At 38.0% G+C, this 26,020-nt stretch overlaps 1 protein-coding gene across 2 annotated transcripts in view; it reads right to left on the bottom strand.

The window, feature by feature from the left end:
- Positions 1–26,020, bottom strand: part of FOXJ3 (forkhead box J3) — an 86,533-nt gene that overhangs the window by 12,996 nt on the left and 47,517 nt on the right. Inside the window, exons 5-7 of one of the 2 annotated variants that reach the window (XM_080921788.1) lie at positions 17,781–17,864; positions 6,831–6,932; positions 137–265 (exon numbers count right to left, since the gene is read on the bottom strand). In XM_080921788.1, coding sequence (XP_080777914.1) covers positions 137–265; positions 6,831–6,932; positions 17,781–17,864 — 315 coding nt within the window. The remainder of the gene's footprint in view (positions 1–136; positions 266–6,830; positions 6,933–17,780; positions 17,865–26,020) is intronic. The other variant, XM_080921789.1, reaches the window with a different exon arrangement.

The following is a 26,020-nucleotide window of genomic DNA, read 5'->3' as shown; positions in this document are numbered from 1 at the left end:
TCTGGATCGTGGGAATGGAATCCTCAGGGCCACTTCAATAACCCAGTTCTACATTTTTTAAATTGGCATTTCAAGTATGCTTAGTTAAATTTTTGTACTAAATGAACATTCATCAATTAACTTCATCAGGACTTACCGGTGTATAACTATGTACACTTCCAACACTGTTCAAATTAACAGATGCCAAACTCTGGTCTGAGAGACTGTTGTTAAGGCTGCTTCGAGGGCTATCACTACCATCTTGATCAGTGTTGTACAACGTTACCTGGAATGAAAAGTAAAGCAACACCTCAACACACAGGTCCTATCATTTAGAGGATTGTAAAGTAGCACTACAGACACCTGAGAGAGAAAACACCAGTGTCTTTCCTTCAGTTTTTGCACCAAATCTATGTTCCAATGGTAATTCCTTGTTCACCATGAAACAATTTTCTTACTGCTCCCAATCTAAAATACATACTTATCTAGAATATAAAAGAAATTTAGTGGATGTAATTAGTAGACACTACTGTCGGAAGGTTAAAAATCTCGTGTAGTTTTATATATTGTGTGTCAATGCATACATGCATACAAGTGTACTCCCTTAAAATATTCATGGGCTCCAGTGTCTCTGAAACCAAAAACACATACTCATAGAACCAAGGATATACAATTTTTAAAAATTGGCATTATCTGGTATATTAAAAATTATCACGTAATTTAACTGATTAATTCATTTAAAATAACATTAATCCAATTGCATATTAACATTATCCAGTAAACAAGTAAAACAAGAGAGCAATGTTCTACATTTTCGTAAATTCTTGAGGTCCGCTTGATAGCAAATAGCTTCTCATTAGCTGCTTCCAGAGAAAGTTTGTCACTGTGTTGCTTAAGCATTAATGAACTTCTCATGTAACTGTGCATAGTCTTTGAAGTATCAAGATTATAAAAACTGAAGTTGCAATACATAATTAGTAACCATGGCAAATAACTTTTTAAAATTTCTTGAATTATTTTTTTCTATATATTAGTACACTGTTGCTGTCTTCAGACACACCAGAAGATGGTATCGGATCCCATTAGAGATGGTTGTGAGCCACTATGTAGCTGCTGGGAATTGAACTCAGGACCTTTGAAAGAGCAGTTAGTGCTCTAACTACTGAGTCATCACTCTAGCCACCGGCAAATAACTTTTTAGTTATTAAAATCTACTATTCTACCTTGTACCTCCAAGTGACCATTTATCTAGACATAATGTTATGACACCATTTGAAAATGTTTCTTAAGTCATCTTGTAAGTGTTGACATATTTCACTAAACATTGAAAACAAACAAAACCTAACATGTTAACATCACCCCATTATCACTTGAGGCATCTTAGTAATGGAAGCTAGCAGATTGACTGTAGTGGAGTTTCCTAGAATTCTAAATTACCAGAATCACAGTGTTCATTATAAAAGTGTTTGTCAACACTAACTAATCTGTTAGTTGTTCTCTCCACTGAAATCAGTAACCCACAAACACAGTAGCTTCTAACTCAAAAACACATGCTTTTCTTCGAAACACTTTGTTTTGTGTTCTGTCCACGAATACAAAGCAGAAGTCTGTTCTGTGATAATAAAACCTTTTCCTGGTTTTTATTTAGCTTACATCTATAGTGGTGAAGAATATAAAGGGTATCATGCTTCAATTAACAAAGTTTAGCTAATGTTACCCACCAATTTGGCACACCAGTAAAAATACAAATTTTAAAACCTTAAATATGTTACTATGAAGCCAGTTCTGAACTCAACAGACTCACTACAAACCACTGAGTTACTCAGACATCCACAGTTGACTACATTTTGGGAATGACATTACCTACCTCTGTTTTCCCCAGACCCTGCTGCTGCCCCTAACCATCCACATCAGGAATGGCTGTCTGTCATCTCCAATCTCATCACATGGAGATCTACCACTACTGCCAGGTTTTTCTATGTTAAAATCGTGGTTTCTCTTTCACAAAACCTTATTTCCTGTTACATTATCTGCTCTAAATATTATTGCCTTCCCCCTATTAAAAATATTTTATCTAAGAACATTATCATCTTTTATAATTTAGATATAAGACCTACCTAAAAATGATTTTTTTACACTGAAGATAATTTTTCCTTTTACGCTTATTGAAAGCATTGCTGGATTTATTCAGAGTCTGTCTAGTCTTATGTTAGTACTAGTTTAATTTATAGTAAGCTTTCTCTTGCTTAATATTTGGGAGAAACTCCTCATTTAAATATGTGTATATGCAAGGCAGATTGCCTCAGGTGCCAAGTTCAGCAACATTATCCACCTCTTTCTGACAGTGATTCTCAGTTACCTAGAGTTTACCACCTAGGCTAGTAGACTGGCCAGCCACTGAGCCACAGATCCTCCTTTCTCCACCTCTTCAGTATGAGGGTCACAAATGTACCTCATCATATCCAGTGTCTTTACAAGAATTCTAAAATTCACTCAGGCACTTGTCTTTGTTAGCTTCTGCTGTTTGAATATGAAATGTCTCCCACACACTCACATACATGTTTAACATGTGGTCTCCATTTAGTGCTGCCATTTGGGGAGGCTCCAAGGCCTTCAGAGGGTGTGACCCTTGAGATTCTGTAGTGCTACACCATTTTCTGTTCACTCTCTGCTTTCGCAGGCCGATGCAGGACCAGCTAGCTCTTGCTGCCATGACATCCCACAGTAGTGAGCGTGAACCCTTTCTCCCTTGAATTCATTCTAGTCATACAAATGAGTAGTAACTACTACATGGGACAATTGTCTTACCAACTGAGCTTTCCCACAGGCCCATTATCCCACACACCTTGCTTTGTCATTTATCTACATCTCTCCCTCCATTCCTTCTACTTTCTTCCCTCCCTCCCACCTTCCTTACCCAAAAGCACATCAGGATTTTGACTAGCAAAGTATCAACAGCAACAAGAAACACTAACTTCTTTACAATCATCTTCTACATAAAGATTGTGTATTTACTTAGTTGTGGCTTTATTTTCTGCCAGTTATTTCTGGTCTGATTATTGCCTTTCTCCAATTATGGGTTGTTCCTACTTCTCTCCCTCCTGGTCCTTTCTGCTGCTCCAAGAGAAACACTAAGGCTGCAGGTATGCATCAGCACACTCAACTGCTGCCTGGGACTTTCTTACCTCATACATTAGGACTTTCACCTTCTACAGACAGGGGTTTGAGACCTTATAAATGTTCACCAGATTCTCATTTGATTATTGCTATATAAAATACTTCCTATTTCGCAACCCTCCTTTTTAAACCATAGTCCTTCACTGCATTTGTTTTGGTTGTTTCCAGATACTTAAACCATTAATATTTAATTGAGACTACTACTTTATGTCTCACAGCCTTTGGAGTCACTTGTATTTCATTGATTTAAAGTATTTTCTAATTAATATGACATATCATTGATCCATGGGTGTAAATTAGAAGCACACTGCTTAACTTACAAATTCTGAAGGAACTTTCTGACTATGTTTTTGCTATGACTTGTAATCCTAATTCCATTCTATGGGAAAAACAATTTGTATGTTATAACACGCCTTCCAAATACTGATTTTGGTAACTATTCCATGGGTACGGAAAAATATATTATGCAATTGGTATATACACTGTATATAATTTAATTTCCTAATTTGGGTTCAAAATTCCCACAACTCTAATGGAATTTTAAAATTTGTTACCATAATCTTGATATTCTTGTTCTGAATTTATTGACATGCTAAACTCTAATATTACAAATAATTATTGGTTCATTTTTTCTTTCAATCCTGTCCATTTGAACATATGCTATTAGATGTATACAAAAATTGTCACTTCCTAATCAATATAAATACTCCCTTATAAAACACAACTTTTCACTTAGGATGAATCCTTTAAGTACTGAAGAACTGTATCTTTTCCTCCAACCAATCTAAAACTCTTACCTGTAAGTCAAGTGTTGCTTGTATTTACATTTCATGCTATTCCTAGTATTAACTAAGTTTAAAAACTCTGTTTTCTTTCCTCCCAATTCTTTTCTGTTCCTTCCCGTCTTACTTTTGAGATTTACTATGTTTCCTTATTATACTAGTATATTGTATTATTTTTTTAAAATAACCCAGAGCAGCGATGGTTTATTCATAAGGCATGGAACTGCAATCAGTAATTTGTGGAAAATTATGGCTCCAGATGATCTCTAAATAGGATTTAGCTGTCTTTTAACAAAAATATTTATCCACCTACAAACAGTTGAGGCTAGTCTATAATGGTCTGTCCTTACTCATAGGACAAATGCTATGTAATCTAACTTGGCAGCCTACATTCATTATTCACCACAGCTCTCACTGAAGACTGTGAAGTGCAATCTTTGTCCCCTGTTTGGAAAGACTGATAGATTCCAGCTAGTGTTGAGTCTATTTTCTTTATATGTGAGACCAAGCTCACAGAATTGGGATTTCAAAAATGCTTAAAAGTGGACTTTGCTTACATAAACTTCAACTTCTGGTATCCTTCAGGATCTTTTCTCCTAAGTATTCATTCATTTCATGTCCCATCCCTCTGGCTTCTGTAGCTCTCACATCTGTCATGGGTTCCTATTCTGTGGCCCCTGTCAGGGTCTGTCAAGTAGGAAATGTCCCAAAAGAAAAATGTATCTTGCCTAATGTATTTGCCTTCCCCATGACCAATGTTTCTGTCTCCATTTCCTCCTTCCGTTTTTGGCCCTTTGTATAGATTCACTAGTGTTTGCACAGGTTTGGTAGGGAAATGGTAGAATGGTTTGGCTGGTATTAGTTATCTGAAAATAAGATCTAAAAACTGTAACTCCTTTAAACATCACACAATTTAATCAGAAGATCCAACCATTATTTCTTTCTCATTATATAATAGCTTCAGCTGTCCATGTCTAAGCCATCAGCATCTCAGACTACCACAAAAGCTGTATTAGAGATTCTGGTTTCAAACTATAAAAACTTCATCAGAAATTTTTCACTTTAAATGCCCATCATTAGAGATGCTATTTAGACATCTAGGCTCTATTCAAGATATACTAGCAGGACTACTGGGACCTCCCCAAACTCCATCGCGACTAGGACACACACAAACACTGTCCTAACCCTCAGGACACTGGTCACTCTACAGACTGCCATGTGGGAAGACAAACTATTATACTTCTACTGTCACTGTCCTTTCAAGACTGAATCTGTTTACATCACAGATTCTTGACAGTCTTTACCTTCCTACAAACAAATCTCAAAGGTGCAACGATGTATACATTTGTATTTACATATATAGGTGAGAAAAATGAAAGCACAAAGTGTAGACAGGCTAGAAAAAGAAGGCAGAGGCTATGGGGAAAAGGTGAAACAAGAGTGAAGACTGTGAGCAAAACAACAAAGATGAAGTTTTAAGACTCCTGTGCTCCACAGGAAAGGCTGCCTCATGAAGCTCCCAAAGCTATTAGACTTCCAGCACACAAGAACTGCCTTGAGGAACAGAGGCATTTGCACTAAACTGTGTATTTAGCCACCAACATCTCCAAAAATATAGCAGACCAGCAAATAGGATTTCTGGGTGCATTTCTACACTTGAATATCACAAAAAAAGGTTGACCACCACTACAATGGTTTCTAATACATTGCCAGAATTATGGAAATTGTTTGTTTTATTGGATTCTGTTGATTTCTGTGATGATTACTGTTGTCAACCTGACAGGATCTAGACTCGCCCATGAGAAGGGGCCTGAACATACCCGTGAGTGATTATCTTCATTAGATTAACTGATCCATGGGAAGGACCATTCCTGAGTGGAGACTACATAAAATGAAGAAATCAAACTAGATGCTGACACTCATGACGCTGTAGCCCTGATTTACCTGCTATGATGGACTGTATTCGCCAACTGTGAGCCAGGATGAGCCCTTTCTCCCTCAAGTTACCTCACAGACTAAGAAACTAAGAAAAATTCCATAAAATTTTAACAACTCTTTTCTTCAATTACATATTTGAAAAGTCAATCAAAATTTAAAATGAATTGGTAAATGAAAATAGAGAATTTTATCAATGGAAACTGGCTGAGTCAAAAATTTAAATTAGCACTTAACTTCTCAGTAAGCATGTCCCAATTCTTCCCAACAAATATTTTCTTCCAATTGTTTTAATTTTATGATGAGGATGAGGATGAGGATGAGGAGGATGAGGATGAGGAGGAGGAGGAGGAGGAGGAGGAGGAGGAGGAGGAAGAGAAGGAGGAGGAGGAGAAGGTAGGAGGGGAGATGCTACTAAGGATTGGACTCAAGGCTTACTTATGCATGCTAGGGAAAAAAATATATCTTCTTAAAAACTCTTTTATTACATTTAGTTACTTATTTTGTGGAGGGGGGCAATCAAGTAAGCACATGGTGGTCAGAAGACAACTTGAAGGAGTTCGTTTCTCCTTTCATTATGTGGGCTTCACCTTAAGAACTGAACTCTTAAGTTCTCAGGCTTAGTAGCAAGCACTTTATATCTACTGAGCTATCTTGTTGCCAGTCCATACATTTTTCTGAAGATAAGGTATTACCAAGTTGGCCAGGCTGGCCTTGATCTCATTCTGATACCCTCATAGACCCTAAAATTGAGACCCTTCAGTCTAACTTCCTCTGTGGCTGAAACGATAGAACAGCCCCACAACTGGAATTTGTACATACACTTCAAACATTCTAGATTCAAGTCTCAAGCTGTCACATATAGATTGAGCAAATTTATATCATCTTTAAAATTCACCATACATAACAATTGCCATTATTCAAGAACATTTAAAAATGTTTAAAAAGTAGAATTACTTTGTTAGTCACAGTGTTGATTGCCAGAGTTGGAGAGGCACTTCCCGAAATAATACACTCCATTCCCAAAGAATCTGAATCTATGCTATATGGAGTTGAGGCCTAAAATACAAGAACAAAATAAACAATTATTAGCTTGTATATTCAACAATTTGACACAGTTTGAAGGGATTTTATTAAATTCTCCAATATCCAGTTTTGTGCTTTTTTGCAAATATGAAAATAAATAGCTATTTAAAATCCCTTCTGCATTTTTACTGTATTCTGGCATGCTACTGCCCTAATCCTACCAAGTCTGCTGGTGCTCCCTTACTACACTAGTGAGTCTCATGACAGGGTGGCAGGGTGGAGCTGGCTCCTAACAACTTCCCCACTTCTCCTTTTCAGCCATAGTTATCTACCCATAGCTGCACCCAGGGACCACCTTTCCCAGACTTATCTGCAGCTAGCTGTGGCCACGGGACTGTGCCGTGGTCAATGAGTATTGAGTAATACATGCAACTTCTGCAGCATTTCTTTGAAAGGAGCTTGTTTGTTTGCCTACAATCTTTCCCTCACATTGTGTAGTGAAATATACATATGGTGGGGATAGTCCTGTTTAGCCTGAAAGCTGAGTTAGGCAATTTTTGGGAAACCCTGGAAGAAAAGATTGGAAAGAGTCTGGACATCATAATGATTGGACAGCCCTCTGACTTTATCTATGCCTGTCTCCACCTGAGAACTAGGTCCCTCATTTAGGTCTGTTATATTCTTACTACTGCTTACATAGACAAGTGACAAAACAGGATCTTATGTACTCATCCTATGCACTGTTATAAACGTGAGTTTCCAAAAGAACACATAAGTGTTGTCTGCAGTTAAAGAATATGTGTCTCAAAATTTTATCCTCAGTGTTAAGAATGTATGAAAGGCAAATATGAATAACTTGTAATCATGGTGTCAATTCTCTGGCAAGAAATCTCACCCTCACATGCCGCAACTAAGCACAGACTTTAAAAGCTCACACTTGGTGCTACTGGCATCAATTACTAACAGTAACTATGGGATCGTACAAGGCACCAGGCCCTGGACTCATCTACCCTCAAAGCAAAAGGAAACCCCTAAAGGAAAAAAAAATCCACAGATGCTTATCTAAGACTCAAATGTTGTAATGAATTACTAATTTGCTCAGGAAATAAAGAACATTTGAACAAAATAAGAAAAAGCTCAGTAAAGAGACTTAAAACATAAAAATAAATAAAAACTAGATAAATACTATTTGTGAAAGAACAATCAGCGGGGGAGTGTCATATATACAGATGACAAAGAGAAAACAATTAGTAATAACTTGAACAACAAACAAACACTAGAGAAAGCAGAGAGCTTCAGAACTGACAAGTGCTCTTTATAAAATAGAATACAAAACTATTAAGAGCCAGTAGCTTTTCTGTAATTCCAATGATTTTGCATGAACTCATGAAAGCAACCCAATTCTTAAGAGCTTACACCCTGCAATCTGATAATCAAGCTAACCAAAGTAAAAACCTTTCACAGTAAAAGTTACAAAGTACTTTAGAAAGACCTGCTGCCTACATAAGTGAGAACACTGTTAAATGTTCACTCTACTTAAAGTAAGCTATAAATTCAATGCAATACTCATCAAAATACAAAAGAGCATTCTTCACAGAATCAGGGGAAAAACCCAATCAACCAAACCTAAAATTCATATTGAAATCACCCCAACTCTAGACGAACAAAGCAATTCTGAGCAAAAAGTAAAGGCCCAGGTATCACAGCACGTGATTTCATTCCATACAACAGAGCCACAGTGTCAAAAACAGCATAGTACTAATATAAAAACAGACACTTAGTCCAACAGACCAGAACAGATTACCCAGAAATAAATTCACCCACGCTTAGTGTGGTTAAATTTTTTCCCATCAGCTTGATACAAACTAGGATCATCTGGGAAGAAAAAACCTGTGTTGACAAAATTCCCCCAATAAGACTGGCCTGCAGGTACTCCTGTGGGCATTCTCTTAATAACTGATGAAAGGGCCCTGTCCACTGTGGGCAGGGCCACAATGGGGCATGTGGTCCTGGGTTCCATTTTTTAAAGAAAACCCCTAAGCAAGCTACAGAGAACAAGCCAGTGAGCAGCATTCCTCCTCTGTGGTTTCTGCTTGAGTTCCTGCCTTGGCTTCCCTTGGTGATAGATGTGTAAGCTTAATAAATCCTTCCCTCTTCAAGTTGCTTTTGGTCATGGTCTATATCAAAGCAGTATAATGCAAAGTAGGACATTTAGCTAAACAAATGTGCCCAAGTACACCAGACCAAGTGCAGCTTCTTTAACAAACAGAGCCAGGGAAACGTGACAGAACATTGAAACTAAAGACCAACAAATATCAACCCAGAATGGGTCAAAGCCTTAATATAACACCTAAAACTGAAAATTCTAGAAGAAAAACATAGGGAAAATGTTTCGAGATACAGGCATAATCAATTATTTTCTGTATACAACTATAGAAGCACAGAAAACAAGAAATAATTAAGAAATAAAATGACATCAAAATAAAGGCTTCCTTCTGAATGACAAGCAGAACAGAGCAATGAGACATCCATTCAACACAAGAAAATACCTTTCAGCTCTCCATCTGATGAGGGCTAATATCTAAACAATTAGACCACCTGAAAGGTGGTAAATGTTCTAATAATACAAGTCTCAAAAGAAACCATGAAAAAGCCAGGTGTGGTGGTCCATTCCTTTAATCCCAGCACTTGTGAGGCAGAGGCAGGAGGATCTCTGTGAATTCAAGCCAGCCTAGTCTATATAGCAAACATGTGAAAATACCACTGTAAAAACAAAATTAAAAACATAACTAATTGATATAATTGAGAATAGAGAAAAGAACATGAAAAAAAAAAAAAGAAATAATGACTAACATTTGAAAATTTAGCAAAAGCCAAATCTGAAAATGTGAGCAGCTCAGTGAACCAAGGAAAAACTCAAAAGGAAAACAAAAACAGATACATCTAATTGATCCTGGAAAATAAACACAGAACCCCTCCAAAAAAATATTGTATACGGGGGAATATTAATAGGAAACTGACCAGTGGGTTTCTCAACAGAAATGACAGTACTATTCTCAAAACTACAGGGAACAAACACAAACCAATCCACACTGTTTTATTAATGTAAACATTCAAGAAAGCAACACAAGGGGCATGATGTGAGGATGCCAATCCCAGTGCTGGGAGGCTGACGCAAGGATGTGTGAGTGTGAGGACTGCCTAGAATACACAAGAATCTAGCTCAGCATAGGCACACACACATGCACTGACATGATTTTAAAAAAGAAAAGGTCTCCCTTTCAGAGACGGAAAAATAGTGAATTTATTGGTAAAATATACCTAAAAGGTCTTTTGCTCAAAAGAAACGTATATAGAGAAAACTTGGGACTTTGAGGTATACATTAAAGCACCCGAAACAGATGTTGACATAGAAGACTATTATTTTTCCTCTTAAGTTTTAAAACTCATGCAAAAATTGTTAACACTGTCTTTGCAAGAATTAGCAATGTATACAGATAATATATTATAATGAGGAAGATTCATGGTGAGAAAAATAATAAAAACGCCTACATGGAAAAAAAAACAATACTAAGTAGACTGTGAATGTGATATACTATTTCTTTAAATAGTAAGTAAGTAGAGTTAAAATGTCAGTATGCAAATTAGCATAGAACACAAAAATAAACTTAAACTAAAAAAAGTTTGAAACAAAAATACGATATTTATATTAACTAAACAAATTAAATGTTTTAAAACTATTCCAATAAAAAAAAAGCAGCAAATGTCAAAAAGGAACAAAAGCGTGGCTTACAAATGCAATAACTTCCAACACAGTTGAGGAAAGAAAAACGGTTGGAAAAAAGGAAAGCTGTCAGAATTTGTAGATGAAGTAATTATCCAGAGTATATTTCAGGTTATTTTATGCATAGAATTTATAATTAACAAGATCATAGGATAGAATTGTTGACAGACAAAATGAACTTTATGCTTGCAAAAGCAACTAGGAAACACCCATTTTATAATAGCACCAGGAAACAATATTAAAGATTAAGTCTAACTAGAAATATGCAAGTCCTTTAATGCTGAAAACTAAAATCCCATCTGGCTGAAAAATACCTACTGAGTGCAGAACTACTTTCATAAGTTGGAATAAATATCATGTTATACCATTTCCCAAGTTAGTAGAAGCCTGAGTAGAAAAACTTGGAAATAATGAAAATGTTCATTTAATATTTGTGACAATTTCACTGATACAGATATCAAAACATTCCAATTATAAGACTATCCATCAATTGTGTAAAAAAAGCCAAAATTCTACCCATTTGTTAAAATAAGTTTCATGTACACAAAACCTTCAACTATGAATAGGAATTGTTTTAAAACCCCTAGATTTTATTTACAATTATAGTTTGGAGACAACATGCAGCACCTTCCAAAGAGTGCACACGGGTATTCTTGCACAACCAAAGTATCTGTTCCTTTCTATAGCTGAGGGAAAACGTAGGCTGCAATTCTCCTCTGCTCATTTTAACCTTTGCTTTAAACACATCCTCACTCTTTCTCAGACTCAACTCAGAAGTTGAATAACAAAAATAATATGATAATAATCTTAAAAATATGGCTAGATACATAGTATCCTCAGATGAATCTCCTCTTGGGCCAATGAGATGGCTTATCAGGTTAAAAAGTACTTGTGAGACAAACCTGATGATCTGACTCAATCCCCAGACTCTATAGTGGATGGCCAAAACAACCAAGTTATCCTGACCTCCACACATACATACCACAGTACTTGTGTGCCGTGCCTCTATATGTATTCATGCAAATAAATAAAGTGATTTTAAAAAAGATATCCACAACACATGCTGGTGAGAATATGGAACAAAGAAAACAGTCCTCCATTGATACAAACTTGTACCAACCACTTTTGGAAATCAATTTGGTGATTTCTTAGAAAAATGAGAATAGTTCTACCTTAAGACCCATCTACACCATCCCTGGGCATATGCCAAAAGATGCCACACTATTATACAACAGGGACATTTGCTCACCTATGTTCATGGCAGCTTTTTTGTAATAGCCAGAAACTGGAAGCAACCTAAATGTTCCTCAACTGAAGAATAGATAAAAAAAAAAAAAAAAACCAGACCATCTACACAATGAAATACTATTCAGCTATTAAAAACAAAGACATCATGAAATTGCAGGCAAATGGATGAAACTTGAAAATATCATCCTGAGGTAACGTAGACCTAGAAAACACATACAATATGCACTCAATCATAAGTGAACATGCAGGATACCCATACTACAAATCCACAGACCCAGAGAAACTGGGTAATAAGAAGGGCCCAAGGAAGGATGTGTGAATCTCACTCAGAAGGGGAAACAAAAGTCATCAGAGGTGAATGGGAAGAGGGACCTGGGGGAAAGAGGGGATGAGGGAGTATGAAGATTAATGACCAGGTGTCTGGGGAGTGGAGGCAAGAGGGTTAGGAGTGAGAATGGAAGTCAGTAGGGGCATCTCTGGGACTAGCTAGAGTCCTAGATAAAATTCCTTCCCACCAGCAGGGAATAGAGACAGAAGTGGCAACCTCCTGTAGTCAGGCAGAACTTCCAGTGGATAGAAGGGTACACCAACCCACCCACAAAACCTTCAACCCACAATTTATCCTGCCTATAAGATGCTCAGGGATGAAGATGGAGCAGAGATGGAGGGAATGGCCAACCAATGACGGGCCCAACTTAAGACCCATCCCATGAAAGAGAGAGCCAACCTGATTCTATTAATGATACTCTGTTATGTTTATAGATAGAAACCTAGCAAACTATATCCTTAGAGGCTTCATTCAGCAGTGGATGGAAACAGATGCAGAGATCCAAAGCCAAACATCAGGCGGAACTCTATGAGTCTTGTGGAAGAGTGGAGGATAAAACTGACTGTACCAGAGGGTCAAGGTCACCACAAGAAGATCTAGAATCAAGGGGTCTCACAGAGTCTGAACCACCAACCAATGAGACTGGACCTACCCCACCCCCAACATTTGTAGCAGATATGCAGCTTGGTCTTCATGTGGGTCTCCTAACAACTGGATTCCGGACTGTTTCTGACTATGTTGCCTGACATTGGATTGTCCTACTTAGACTGCCTGGTTGGGCCTCAGTGGATAATGAGTTACTCCTTTTAGGACTAGACATACCAGGGTGGGGTGGTACCCAAAGTGGGGGCTTCCCCTTCTCTTAGGAGAAGAAATAAAAGGGGAAGGGATTTGTGAGAGCGAGACTGGGAGGCGGGGGGGGGGGGGGGGGGGAACGACTGTGACTGGGCTGTAATATGAATTAAAAAAAACATGAAGAATAAAATAAAAAGATATCCTTTTCAAATTATTTTCACCTTTCAGCACTTGTCTTAAATAAATGTAATGATTCCTAACTGCACACAATTTATTTTTTTTCTTGACCAAAAAGTACTAAGTATTTCAACTTCATGATGTTTCAAAACAAATAAAAAAACCCCTAGAGAATTATAGATTTATTGTTTTTTTAAAGCCAGTATATTTTAAATAGTTCATATACTACTACTTGGCCTTTTTATCTTCAAATAATTTGTATGATAATGCTTTAGAGAATTTAAGACAAAATTACCCACAGTGATTTCCCTTCCCATTGTCCTCTAACTCTGTTCCTAGAAAGCTCATGCTCCACACAGGAACTAGAGTGACACTAACAACATCCCCCATTCCCCAGTGCTCCTTTCTTGTCACAAACAACCTATCTTTACACTGGGTTACAGAGACCAGGCAGCCTGCCTCAGGCTTCCACCTCCAACCACTGCTGTCAGTCACTGACAGTTCCTTCCTTCTTGCACCACTTGTAGGGTCTGAGAAGGAATTCTTTCCTAGACCTGACAGTCAACAACCAACTTAAAGCTTACATACAAAGACATCCCCAAAGACTAACAAACTACCTTTGTTCCTAATTTTACTGTTTTGTGGTAAGCTAAATTAAGGGACATTAGATTTACAAATGTTTCTAGAACATAATACAATAGTTATTAAAAAGTGTAAAGTTTTCTAATAAAAGCAATATATATGTCAAGCAGCAGTTGATTCACACCTTTAATCCCAGCAGTCAGTGGGGAGACAGAAGGATCTCAGTCCAGCCTGGTCTACAAAGTAAGTTCCAGAACAGTCAGGGCTACACAGAGAATCCCTGTCAAAAACCAAAACCAAAAGCAAACCAACCAACCAGAAAGAAAAAAGCAATATATACTACAAAGCACTACATACTTTGCAACCAGCCCCCAAGAATATTTTCCTATGAAAAATACAGACACATGGATGTTTCAAGGCAGGAAGTTATTATGACTTTAAAAACACTTCTTTCAGTTATATATTAACCATGTGTCCACCTGGTCGCATGTACACTAATCTCAGCACATCTATTCACATAGGCTCCTCTACCACAATGCCAACTAACACATAACTTGGGTCAAAAGAAAGCATCAGCAAGCAGTACTGAGAAAATGTGGTCCACGTAGATGTCTTGTTTTTGGAATTTTTTTCACTTTAATCTTAAAGTGAAAATTAAAAACCACATAGTAAAAAAACTGAATTAATCAGGTACCATATATATATTTACATTCAAGAGCACCTGCTGCTCCACCTTGAATCTTGGGTTTCTTTAGACTATGACTATATAACTATCAACAGTCTGGGGTGGGGGATGGGATCTAGGGGGGTTCTGAGACTTCAAAAGTAAACTAAGTTTCTCTAAGAATAACAGAGTGGAAAGAAGGGAAGCTTGACATCCAAAGAGGACATAGCTGCCAACTGATTACCAATTCCAACTTCTAAATATAAAGTCAAACTCCAGGAACTTCAAAAGAGATTAATAACAAAAAAAAAGAACATAATTTCTCAGCCCCTTCACTCACCCAAACTACTTGATGATATCATTGGCTAAACAATATGAAAATATTTTTCCTACCTTCAAATTTCTGGATATTCTGGCAACAGATATCAAATATTTTGTATATATATCCAGGCATGTTTTTCGAGACAGGGAATTCTCTGTATACCCCTGGTTGTCCTAGAACTTACTCTGTAGAGCAGGATGGACTTCAACACTGAGATCCATCTGTCTCCTGACTGACTACTGGGATCAAAGATGTGAACCAATTACCACCAGGCATATATATTGCTTCTGTTAGAATACTGGTTCACTTAAAAAGTCAACAATCAAGGCCCCAAAATTCAAATTTAATCTTATAGAATTGATGTCTGGCTCCAACAAGCCTGCCTATGTAGATTGTCCTGAAGCTGTTGTATTTTAATGTTAATTCCACTTCCCCAGTCATGTGACTGGGGCTGCCTAGTCACAGACTCCAACTGAGCCTTCCCATTTTAATTAGTAAAATAAAGGAAAGCCAGTGACTAGGCAGGGTGAGAGAAGTAGAGAGGGCTCACAGCTCTGAGGAGGTCAGAGGACTGAAACAAGGAGCTTCCCAAGGACCAGCTGGACCCAGGTGGGATTTATTGCTGTTAAAAAGCTATGAACATTAAGGATTTTTACAAGTCTAACATCTCATATAGAAGGGCAGTTTGTATCTTTGTCTATTTGATGCAATCTTGTTGTGTAGAGGATTTGTGGATTGAGAGTTGAATATATAAACCTGTATAGGGCTGTAGAGTTGTGTTTGTGTGGGATTTTGGGGGTTCAGAAATACCCTGGGACAGAGGCGGAGAACAGGTGGTAGTAAACAGCCAAGGAAAAGAAGTTGGGCCGTGTTGGCGGCTCAGACTGGGCTCCTGAGGTGTGTGGGGCTCTGTTTCAGGGTCGGGCCTGAGGAGTGAGACCTCAGGGCCAGAAAAGAGATAAGCCATTTTTTTATTTTTTAAAATTAACGGTAACAGCCTACAACATACACTCTTCTGTGGCCATGCTCACACAGCCCTAATGCAAACCTGGTCTGTGCTCCTACTTGTAAGGTTTTATAAAGACTGAGTCTCTGCCTGCCTGCCTGCCTGCCTGCCTGCCTATTGTGGGATGTAAAACCATGCCAGGAAGTTTGGCAAAGCAGAGCAGGTTGAGACCCAGAGACCTGGTGGGCACACACCTGAGACTTAGGTGACCCCAGGTCTCTTCCAGACTCCTGACTTGGAACATGTGCCATGCTTCCATGCTTCTCACATAAAAGAGAGGTGACCTTAGGTCACTTAGGCCCCAGAGTTCTCTATGCTAATGAGGTACCTAGAGGCCCAGAGGGCTTAAGCCAATAATCTTCCTGTCCTAGTCATCCCTCCCTGCAAAAAGGTATTTTAACCTCAGGCCCACCCTGAAAAGTTGGGTATAGTACATTATATATTCATTTTCACCATGAACAATCAATAAACTGTTTGGAACCATGAACCAGCTCTTTCCATCATGATCGTCCCTGGGGAGCCATGAAGAATGCCTTTGTCTACAGAGTCACAGCTTCAATCTCCCATAGAAGACCTCTGTGCTCCCAGCTACAGCAGCCACCAAGTCTGAATCCCCCTCCAGACACTCCTCTTTCCCTCCCCCCAACCACTACTGCACTCCACCTCACCCCCTCACCCCCTGGGCTAGACATTGTCTCCAGCCTGAGGGCCACCACCCAACTCCTGCTCCTGTTTTCTGCTCTTCTATGACTCCCAGTGTGGCCTGGATGTCCAAGACTCTGAGAACCCCAAGACCCAGGCTCGTTGCAGGCCCAGAGACCTCTGAACAAACTACAGCTTCCCACATATCAGACTGTGCTTTCCCCACCCCTGGTGCAATGTCTTCCCTACACAGCCCAGCAACACCGGCTTTGGAGTAAGCTGGGTAAGCACGGTCAAACTCCCCATGTTGTGTTCTGCCTCCCCAACGTGCTCTGTGGTAGAATGGACTCGAGCCTACAGCCTATCTATATACCTATATCATCTTGGTCCTTTTCTTCAAGGCATATATATATATATATATAACTAGCAGCAGACAGGCAGACAGACATGTCAAATTTATTTCACCATACATTTACTCCATTTTCTTCACATTATAATCTTTTTCCCCACTTACTTTGCAAACAATTAATATCCATTATACTAATGCTAGATATATGAATAGTTTGTTTAGAGAAAGGTAAAATATAGAAAATATAAAAAAATTACTATAGAAAAAAAGTGTATGTGATTTTATAAAAGAACTGTATAAAAAACTGTACAGCACCATAAACGCAAACACAAAGAAAGGTTTACTAAGCAGTCAACACCTGAATAGAGTTCAACAGCACAAGAAGATGAGAATGGATGCTTAGCTGTACTGCTGCAAATGTAAGGATGAGGAAAAATGGCATGCAGTCAACACATGGCGGCAGCTGAGGTGTTGACTATCCGGATTGTAACACATACTATCAACCAAAGGTCATTTTCTTTTCATCCTTGGAAATGAGCTTTAACCATGGATTCATACCAATACAAGCACACAGACTATATACAGAGTAACTACTGTATGAGTGAACGAAGACTGCCCACCATGAGGGCAAGAAAGACAATCTGGTGTAACCCGGAAGAACATCTGTGAAATGGCTTTCATTTAAAATCAATCCACAGTGTTTGAGATACAGAACAAAGCTACCAGACTAAAGCCCAGAAGCCTGGAATGTGGGACTCACACAGCAGGTGTGTGAGTAAACCCTTCAAACAAGTCCTAAATTGCCTCCTTTGCTCAAAGTGTAAAGATCAAATAAAACAGGCTGAAAAATGCTCTTAAAATACACAGAACTATAAAACAAAATCTTACTTTTCTTGTGATTACACGTCATCTACTGGAAACGAATTTTAAGAGTCTACATTTCTGATATGCTCAACACTCATGAATCATGATAATGAGCTTTACCCGTTCTACAGATCTTGCCCTCTTCTTTGGCCGAGTAGGCAGCGTGTCTTCCTTCGGATTGGTGTCTATTGCCCAGTAAGAACCCTAAAGATAAAAAACAAATTATTTTAATGTATATTACAGTAAACCTTAAAACATTTAAAGAAATATTTATAGTTGTGTCTTGAACAGTATGGGCCCCATAGACTCGTGTGTTTGAGTGCTTGGCCTACATGGAGTGGCACTATTAGGAGGTGTGGCCTTGTTGGAGGAAGCGTATCACTGTGGGGGTGGACTTTGAGATCTCCTATGGTCAGCCTCCCCTCACCCACCCACCCCTGTCCAGTATGGAAGGCAAGCCCCCTCCTGGCTGCCTTCAGATCAAGATGTAGAACTGTAGAACTCTTGGGTCCTCCAGCACCATGTCTGCCATGATGATAATGGGCTGAACCTCTGAAATTATAAGCCAGAACCAAATAAATGTTTTCCTTCATAAGAGTTGCCTTGGTCATGTTATCTCTTCATAGCAACAACTATGACAATAATCTTCTCCAAAATCAAGAATTTTGAAAATGTAACAACTGACAAAAAGAATGGGAAGGAACATAAAGCTCAGCTGTGTTGGTGGTATATCCATGAGCTCCAGCCTGACCTCACAGGAAAGGTGCTCCACTGCTAGCTTACAGCCCTCCTGTTTCAGCCTCATGAACAGCTAAAATAGCAGGCATGCACAACTGTGCCCCCCCCCAAAAAAAACCTCTAATTAAACAGAAGAAGGAAGCCCACAGCTGAATTATTAAAGAGACCACTGCCACAGGTATCAGCCCAAGGGCACTTACCACTATTGAATCAAGAGAGAACCAACAGCAAACTATGCTTTTAGTAAGTGACTCGTTATTACTTTATTAATTTGTTTTATTTTAAAAACTGTGGGAAGAGGGTTGAGTGTGGAGGTGTGCACTCCAAAGCACACGCACATAGTGGGCCAGATCAGTCAGATGTCTCTTCTATTATGTTCCACCTTACTTGCCTTGAGACAGGCCTCTCATTAGGAAGAAACTCACTGTTCCACAGGAGGAGATTGGATGGCTGGAAACACTCCAGATCTGTCTCTCTCCATCCCTCAATGGTGGGGTTACAAGAACATGCACCCATAAACCATACCCAGCTCTTTATATGATGGCTGGGATTTGAACTCAAACCTCCATACCTGCAAATCAAGTATCACCTCCTAGCTATCTCACCTGCCTGTTACCGAGTCTCAGTAATGTTCAATTATCTGAGATTTACACTGTAACAATATTTTACAGTTAAAGATATTCTATTCTCTATAGCCTGGGACCTACAAATCTTTCTACATCACTTTCAATGATGAACTGGTACATGAAAGAGGGAGTTAAATAAACCCTTTCCTCCACAAGCTGCTTTTGGTCATTGTGTTTCAACACAGTAATAGAAACTTTAACTTCTACACTAGATTTGCACATGATTAGCTGAAGCAATATTACTCAAACTCAGCTTGCACTTGGTATTTATCTTCCTAAGCTGCTTGTTCTATAACACCAAATAATAAAGGAGAACACCTTTTCTCTCAAGCTCACACTTTAGCCTTACATGGTTACTATACATACACTGCATGTTGGTGTGTGTGTGTGTGTGTGTGTGTGCGCGTGCGCGCGCGCGCACGCACGCGCGTGCGTGCAGATCAGAGACCAACTCAATGAAGTTAGTTCTCTCCTTCCACCTTTATGTGATAACCAGATCTGGAAACTCATGACTGAATAGTAAGAACTTACCTGCTGAGCTATCCTTATGCCCCAACCCCTGCATGTGCTTTGAGACAAGGTGATATGTGCCACCATGTCCAGTTTACAAGGTACTGCTAAAACTTTGTGCACATTAGGCAAGCAATCTACCAAATAAACTATATCTGCAGCCCAAATCAGTTCTGTGGATACAGTATGTTTCATATGTCTGCATCCTAACCTCAATGGTGACTGCACAATCTATATTATGCACCCTACCACTAATCAACCCATATTTGACATTCAGACTTACTCCAAACATTAACCAAGGAAAGCTTCTAGTCTTCTTGCCAAACCTGTAACACTTTTGTGCTTTTTACCTGTTTAGATCACTGACTTCCCATTACATTTATTATAGTTTTGTCTAGGCTATCATCTCCTTAAAGGCAAAAGTTTCTTTATTCATTTCTGTAATAATCACAACACATCATATGATACAAAGCAAGTACTCAAAGTAAAACTATACTAAAATGGAAAAAAGAAAACAGTGTTCAACAAATTAGAGCAAAAATATTAGTGTAGAGAGTTATGGTGAGTTGAGATATCAGTGTGTGGACACCTGAGCTTAGCACTGGTCTCATTTTCCAGCCACTGCTTACATGCTACTTTTTCAAGTGGTCACTGCTTTTCAGTTAATGAGCCAACTGGATCTGATATACATGTGACAAGAACCATGTCACCTAACTGGAATCTTACAAGCATGACACTGTAGTCTAAAAGAAAAGTAATGTGCGGTGACACTTTTGGAACTTTGGTCTCGATATTGTAGGATGTGACACTGCATCACTTGTCTGCAGCAGCCAACCATGACTTTGCCTCCTGCTCTCCCAGAGGTGTGGTTTTGCTAGTGCAGGTTATTTCTGAGATTTTGTGACCTTTGGAATTCTCAGAACTTTTCAGAGGGTATATAAATGCTAGAGCCCTGATAGGCATGGTTGGTAGTTCAGGAGGATTGTTTGTAGCTTGTTAGTAGCCATACTCAAAGAAATTAGATTCAGAAATCTCTCTCCCCCTCTACCATTCCTTCTCTCCTATCTAGTGATAGGGAGTGAAAGGGGTGGGGTTTGTAGATGGGAGATTAAGAGTAGGAAAAAAGAAGAACCCACAAAGTAGCAAAGACCAGAAACAGTAATGTATTTAACATAGTCATTTTATACCCTAGAATCTCACAATAATTAAGCACAATAATTTACATGGCTTTATGAGTAGTGTTCAGCTAGCATTTCAAAATGGAAGAAGGAAAAATTAGAGTTGTATAAATGGGAAGGAGAGAAAGTTAATGGAAACTGTTGTCCTTTTCAAGGTGAGGAAATGGCAGTGTCCTAGAGTTCAGCTTTACAAAAAAGCTCAAACAACGGGATTGTTATGTATGCAAGTCATGTCTAGACAAAGATGTATATTTGCAAGGGGTTAGGAGTATGCTGGTTTCAATGAGGTATAACCTTGTTGGTGGAGGCATGGACTTGCTGAATGAGAGCTTTGAGGTTTCACAACAGATCAGTATGTAAAACTCTCAACTGTTCCAAAGTCATGCTTGCCTGCTTTCCATCATGATGATCATGGACTAACCCTCTAGAACTATAAGCAAGTCCCCAATTAAATGCTTTCTTTTATAAGAGTTGCCTTGGTCACGGTCTTCACAGCAATAAAACAGTAACTAAGACAGGGAAAAAGGAACTAGAGACATCTAATAGTAGTTATGTACAACATAAATTCACTGTCAGAAAACAAAGACAGTGGTACTGCCTGGAAGAATTCCTGTCTCCTTATTTCTAGTTGAGTCCTAGCTTTCCTTTATACTAGCCACTAGAGTTCCTCCTAAGAGTTTTATTTTAGTTCATGTGTGTATGTGTATATGTGTACCACATGCATGCAGAATCAGAGACCAGAAGAGGATGTCAGTTATCCTAGGACTAGATTTACAAGTGGTGGAGAGCTCAAAAATGCAATACAATGATAGTGTTTGCTGCACACAAACTCAATGCCTTGATCTAGTATCTATCTCCCCACACAAATCAACTTAAAAAATAGGAATATTTCATAAAGGTAAAAGAACAATTTAAAAAGACAATTAAGAGGACCATACATAAAATAAATATTAACTTGAAATGAATTATGAACATAAATGTAAACTATCAAACTTACAGAAACAAAAAAAAATCTGTATGTACTAGTTGACTGCCTGGACAGCATACAAAAACCACTAAATAGTAACTTAGGAATAAATTCCATTTCATTAACATTTAATATGACAACTCATTTTAGAGCGTAATTATAAAAATAAAAAGGCAAGCCTCAGTCTGAGACAATATTTTCACAACATAAATCTACCAAAGACTTCTATGCAGATCACACAGTCTCAGTAAAAACAATGTTTTTTAACTTAGAAGACCTTCAGAAAAGATATGCAAATGGCCACTAAAAGATGCTTTTTAAAAATCGGGGATGATTAGGATTGTGGGAAAATCAAAATTGTGGTAGGATTTGTTAGACTAGTCACATCTAGACAAAGTTAAAACCATCGCTAATAATGAAAATGCTGTGAAAATGCAAAGTAGCACAGCCACCAGGAATAAGGATGAGTGTCATCTCCCACTGACCCTGTGGGCCAGCAAGTCTTCCTCTCAGTAGTCAAGGACGCAAAGAAAACATGGAGATCATTTCCTAGTAGTTGTTAATGATAGTCCCAAATAGCAAACTGAAATTTGACAGCTTTCACCTACATTTTTCCAAAAAGCAATTAATCCACTACAAACTTCACAATATACTAAAATGAAAGTTAATTCCAAAGGGGGGCGGGGGGAGACCCTATAACAGTGTTTAACAGAAAAGACCATATAGTTAATCCATAAACACCAGAAAAATGAAAATTTGTAAAGATTTGTAAGGTTAACCCTAGCACCTGGGAGAATTCGAGGCAGGAGGACTGATTTGAGTTGTGGGTCAGCCTGAGCATCAGTTAGCATCTATCTAAAAAAATACCTCAATGAGCAACAAGTAATTTAAATGATTTTATTCTTATCATAAAATATGTATTACTTTATAAAAAGTGCATCTTTGGCTTTTCTTTAACAAGCTTCTGGTTGAAAATACTATTAATAAACATTTTCATTATCTGATGAGGTAGAAATACTAATAACCTTTACTCCAAGAAAAACAATTTCGATCCTAAATAGCTAGCAAATCTAGATGGCTAAATCAATAGAGTCTATGTTTTAAATAACCCACTGCTAAGCATATGCTCACTGTTTTTGCTATTCTTTAGCTTTCAATACACACCTAAAGAACTTCAGAAATGATATCAGATCCTTTCCATTTCTGACTCCAACAGTTTTATTTCACACATTAATCTTTTCTTTCTCATTCTCAGTTTGTATGTGGCCATTTATCTTCTCAACAGCATTTTAGGATGCTACTACAGTCTGCATGTCCATATAAAAAGCAACTATTCTTAACAGTTTGAGTCTGGTTTATTCCCATTGCTTCAATGTACTCAACAACATCATCTTTCTCTGGTTACTTTAAAGCACCAGAGCCACTCTCCTAAACACAGAGGAGACTATTAATGATCAAACACAGCAGGCACTCAAAGGCAGGCCACTTGGCTGGCTGAATGAGTGGATGTAGAAACAACTATCCCAATGCCAACTTAGGTCCTGGAACATCTTTTTCTAACAAATGCAGATTTCCTCACTTTAAAATACACTAATTATCAAATTAAGTAAATAATGCCAGGTTGGAGAGATGGCTCAGCGGTTAAGAGCACTGACTGCTCTTCCACAGGTCCTGAGTTCAATTCCCAGCAACCACATGGTGGCTCACAACCATCTGTAATGGGATCTGATGCCCTCTTCTGAAGTGTCTGAAGACTCACTTAATAAATAAATTCTTTTTTAAAAAAAAGTAAATAATGCCTAAAAAGACAACTGAAGAAATTTACTTCTAAATTAATCAATTTAAAATATAAAATTATCATACTAATTTAATAAATGGCTTCTGTTAAATATTAGATATCTCCAAGTTTTACATATCATTACAGACATATAAAAGTATCTTAATAAGTGCTTTTATTTAATCAGTGCCCTAATTTAATTCCTTTAGTTTTTATAGTTGAATATAAAGTTTCATTATGTCATTCTGAATGTCTAAGAAACACCCAGCTCATCTATCTTCAATTTGCAACCCACAAAAAAAGCAGTTTAACACAACTATTAGTTGCTTTATTTTTAAATCTCACTATCTGTCATTATTTGGACTAAGCCTAAATGAAAGGAATCGAATGATCAAATAAGTGACAATTCTGACAGCCTTCAATTTGTGTGGGACCCCCATAGGATGGAACACACAACAAGAAGGAACAAACTGCTGTGCTCATGGTACCGATGAATCTCAAAAGCATCGTGCTAAATGAAAGGTCAACTAAAAAGATTGTACAGTATGAGACGTATTACATGCCAACCTGAAAAAGGCAAAATTCTAAACAACAGCAAACATATCAGTAGTTGTTGGAGCCTCAGAAAAGCAAAGACTGACTTCCAGTGGATAGAATAAAACTCATCTTGATCACAATAGTTACACTCCACACTTCTCCAATTTTCTAAATTGTAGCCCAAAGTGATACCATTTATAGGTATAAAAATAACTTTCGGGTTACATATTGTATAAAATGGTTAGATCTAGCAAAAGGGAGCACAACAACAAAGAGAAGAAACAGTTCACAGCATGCTGTAATGCTGGGACAGAAAGTCATTGAAATACCTATTATCAATGCTGGCTTTTGATTTTCAAAGGGTTTATTTTTATATATGTGTGCATGCGTCCCAAAGGTAGTCCATGGAGGCCAGAAGAGAGTTGGAGTTATTTAACTGACAGTTGTGAGTGCTAGAAACTGAACTCAAGTCCCCTGCCAAGACCTTTTTGTTGTTGTTTAAACAAAGCCTCTCACTTTGCAGCTCAGGCTGACCTCAGCCTCCTAAGTGCTGGAAGCACAAGTACTCATGCCACCAGGCCCAGCCACCCTTGGCTTTCACATCTCAGTGTGTCTAATTACTGATGTGACATTCACAACTGACCTTTGCCTTGACATTTGCTCACCGCACCAATCCAATTCTTTTGGACCTTGTTATTAATTCCTTTAATCACTGATTCACCTGAACTTTGTCTGTTCAGACTGCTTATTCAACTAAACTTAATTATGTCCTATGCCCAGATGGCAATCAAAGCTCTTAGCTCTAATAATTTAAAACCATTAAAGTCTACTCAAACACCACCTTGGCTCAATGGTTTTCTCCCACCGTGGTAACGGTGGTTTGGGAAAGACTCTTAAATGCCGTTATTAAATACTGTTATTTTTATAATTATATTAATTACATATTAAATACTGTAATATAAAACAAAACCAATTAATAAACACCCAAGTTTAACCAACATGTTGGCCTTCTCTCACAGGTATGATGGAAAAAGCACTCAACCAGAAACCAGGAAAACAAGTGAACCTTACTTGTTCTGCGCTCCCTCTAAGGCTCTCTGCTGGTTATAGATTACTTGGAAGGAGGGGGAGCAACAGACGAAAAGTTCTGATGCATAGCCTCTGCCATTATTGACTTTAAAAAATCAAGTCAAAGAAATGAGCAGAACTGAGGACTGGAAACAAACCATTCCTAATAATAAACTGAAAAACTGGTTGCAGCTTTTCATGAAGTATTCCTCTTTAGTTTATTTAGTCTTCTGTAACTGTTAAAAAAATATGACTAGAATAGCTGTCTCTAACTGACCATGAACAAGGAAGATTTTGGCCCTAATTATCTCTTGTATAAAGTGAGGTGAAACCAAAGTTTCTAAAACAAAATGATATTTTTTTCCTTTCTAAACCAAACTTTCATTCTAATATCATAAAGGGGTGGAAAAGTTGGTTCAGAGGTTAAAAGCACTGGCTGCTCTTTAAAGAGGACCCAGATTCAATTCCAACACCAATGTGGAAGCTCACAACCATCTATAATTCCAATCCCAAGAAATCCAACAAACCTCTTTTGGTCTCTGGAGCACCAGGCACACACATGGCAGATTTATATGCAGATAAAATATACATACACATAAAATAAATAAACTTTATATGCCAAATAAAAGTAACTTTATTCACACAATTTATTACTTATAAGATCAAGTTTACAACATCAACTTCTAACTATAATCAGTAAGAATAATGGCTACTAGCTTTGGGATCTCAGTTGATAGCAATTCTATTATTATAAACCTAGTTTGTGAAATTAAATAAACTAGTGAGAGTGATTAGGTCTGTTAGAATTAAGGGCATGAGTGAGGAGTAAAAAGACTATTAGAATAATACAGTCAATCTTAACGAAAGGCTGCAGGAGAGCAAATCCTCCAAATGCCACAAAACACCACCACTTCTGGGCTTCAAGAAGAAACGCCTCTCTATGTCTTAGTGGTCTTGAA

The sequence above is a fragment of the Micromys minutus genome, assembly GCF_963924665.1.
Source record: "Micromys minutus genome assembly, chromosome: 9".
NCBI lineage: Eukaryota > Metazoa > Chordata > Mammalia > Rodentia > Muridae > Micromys > Micromys minutus.
Note: the sequence above shows the minus strand (reverse complement) of the source record. Positions and strands in the feature narration are given on the sequence as shown.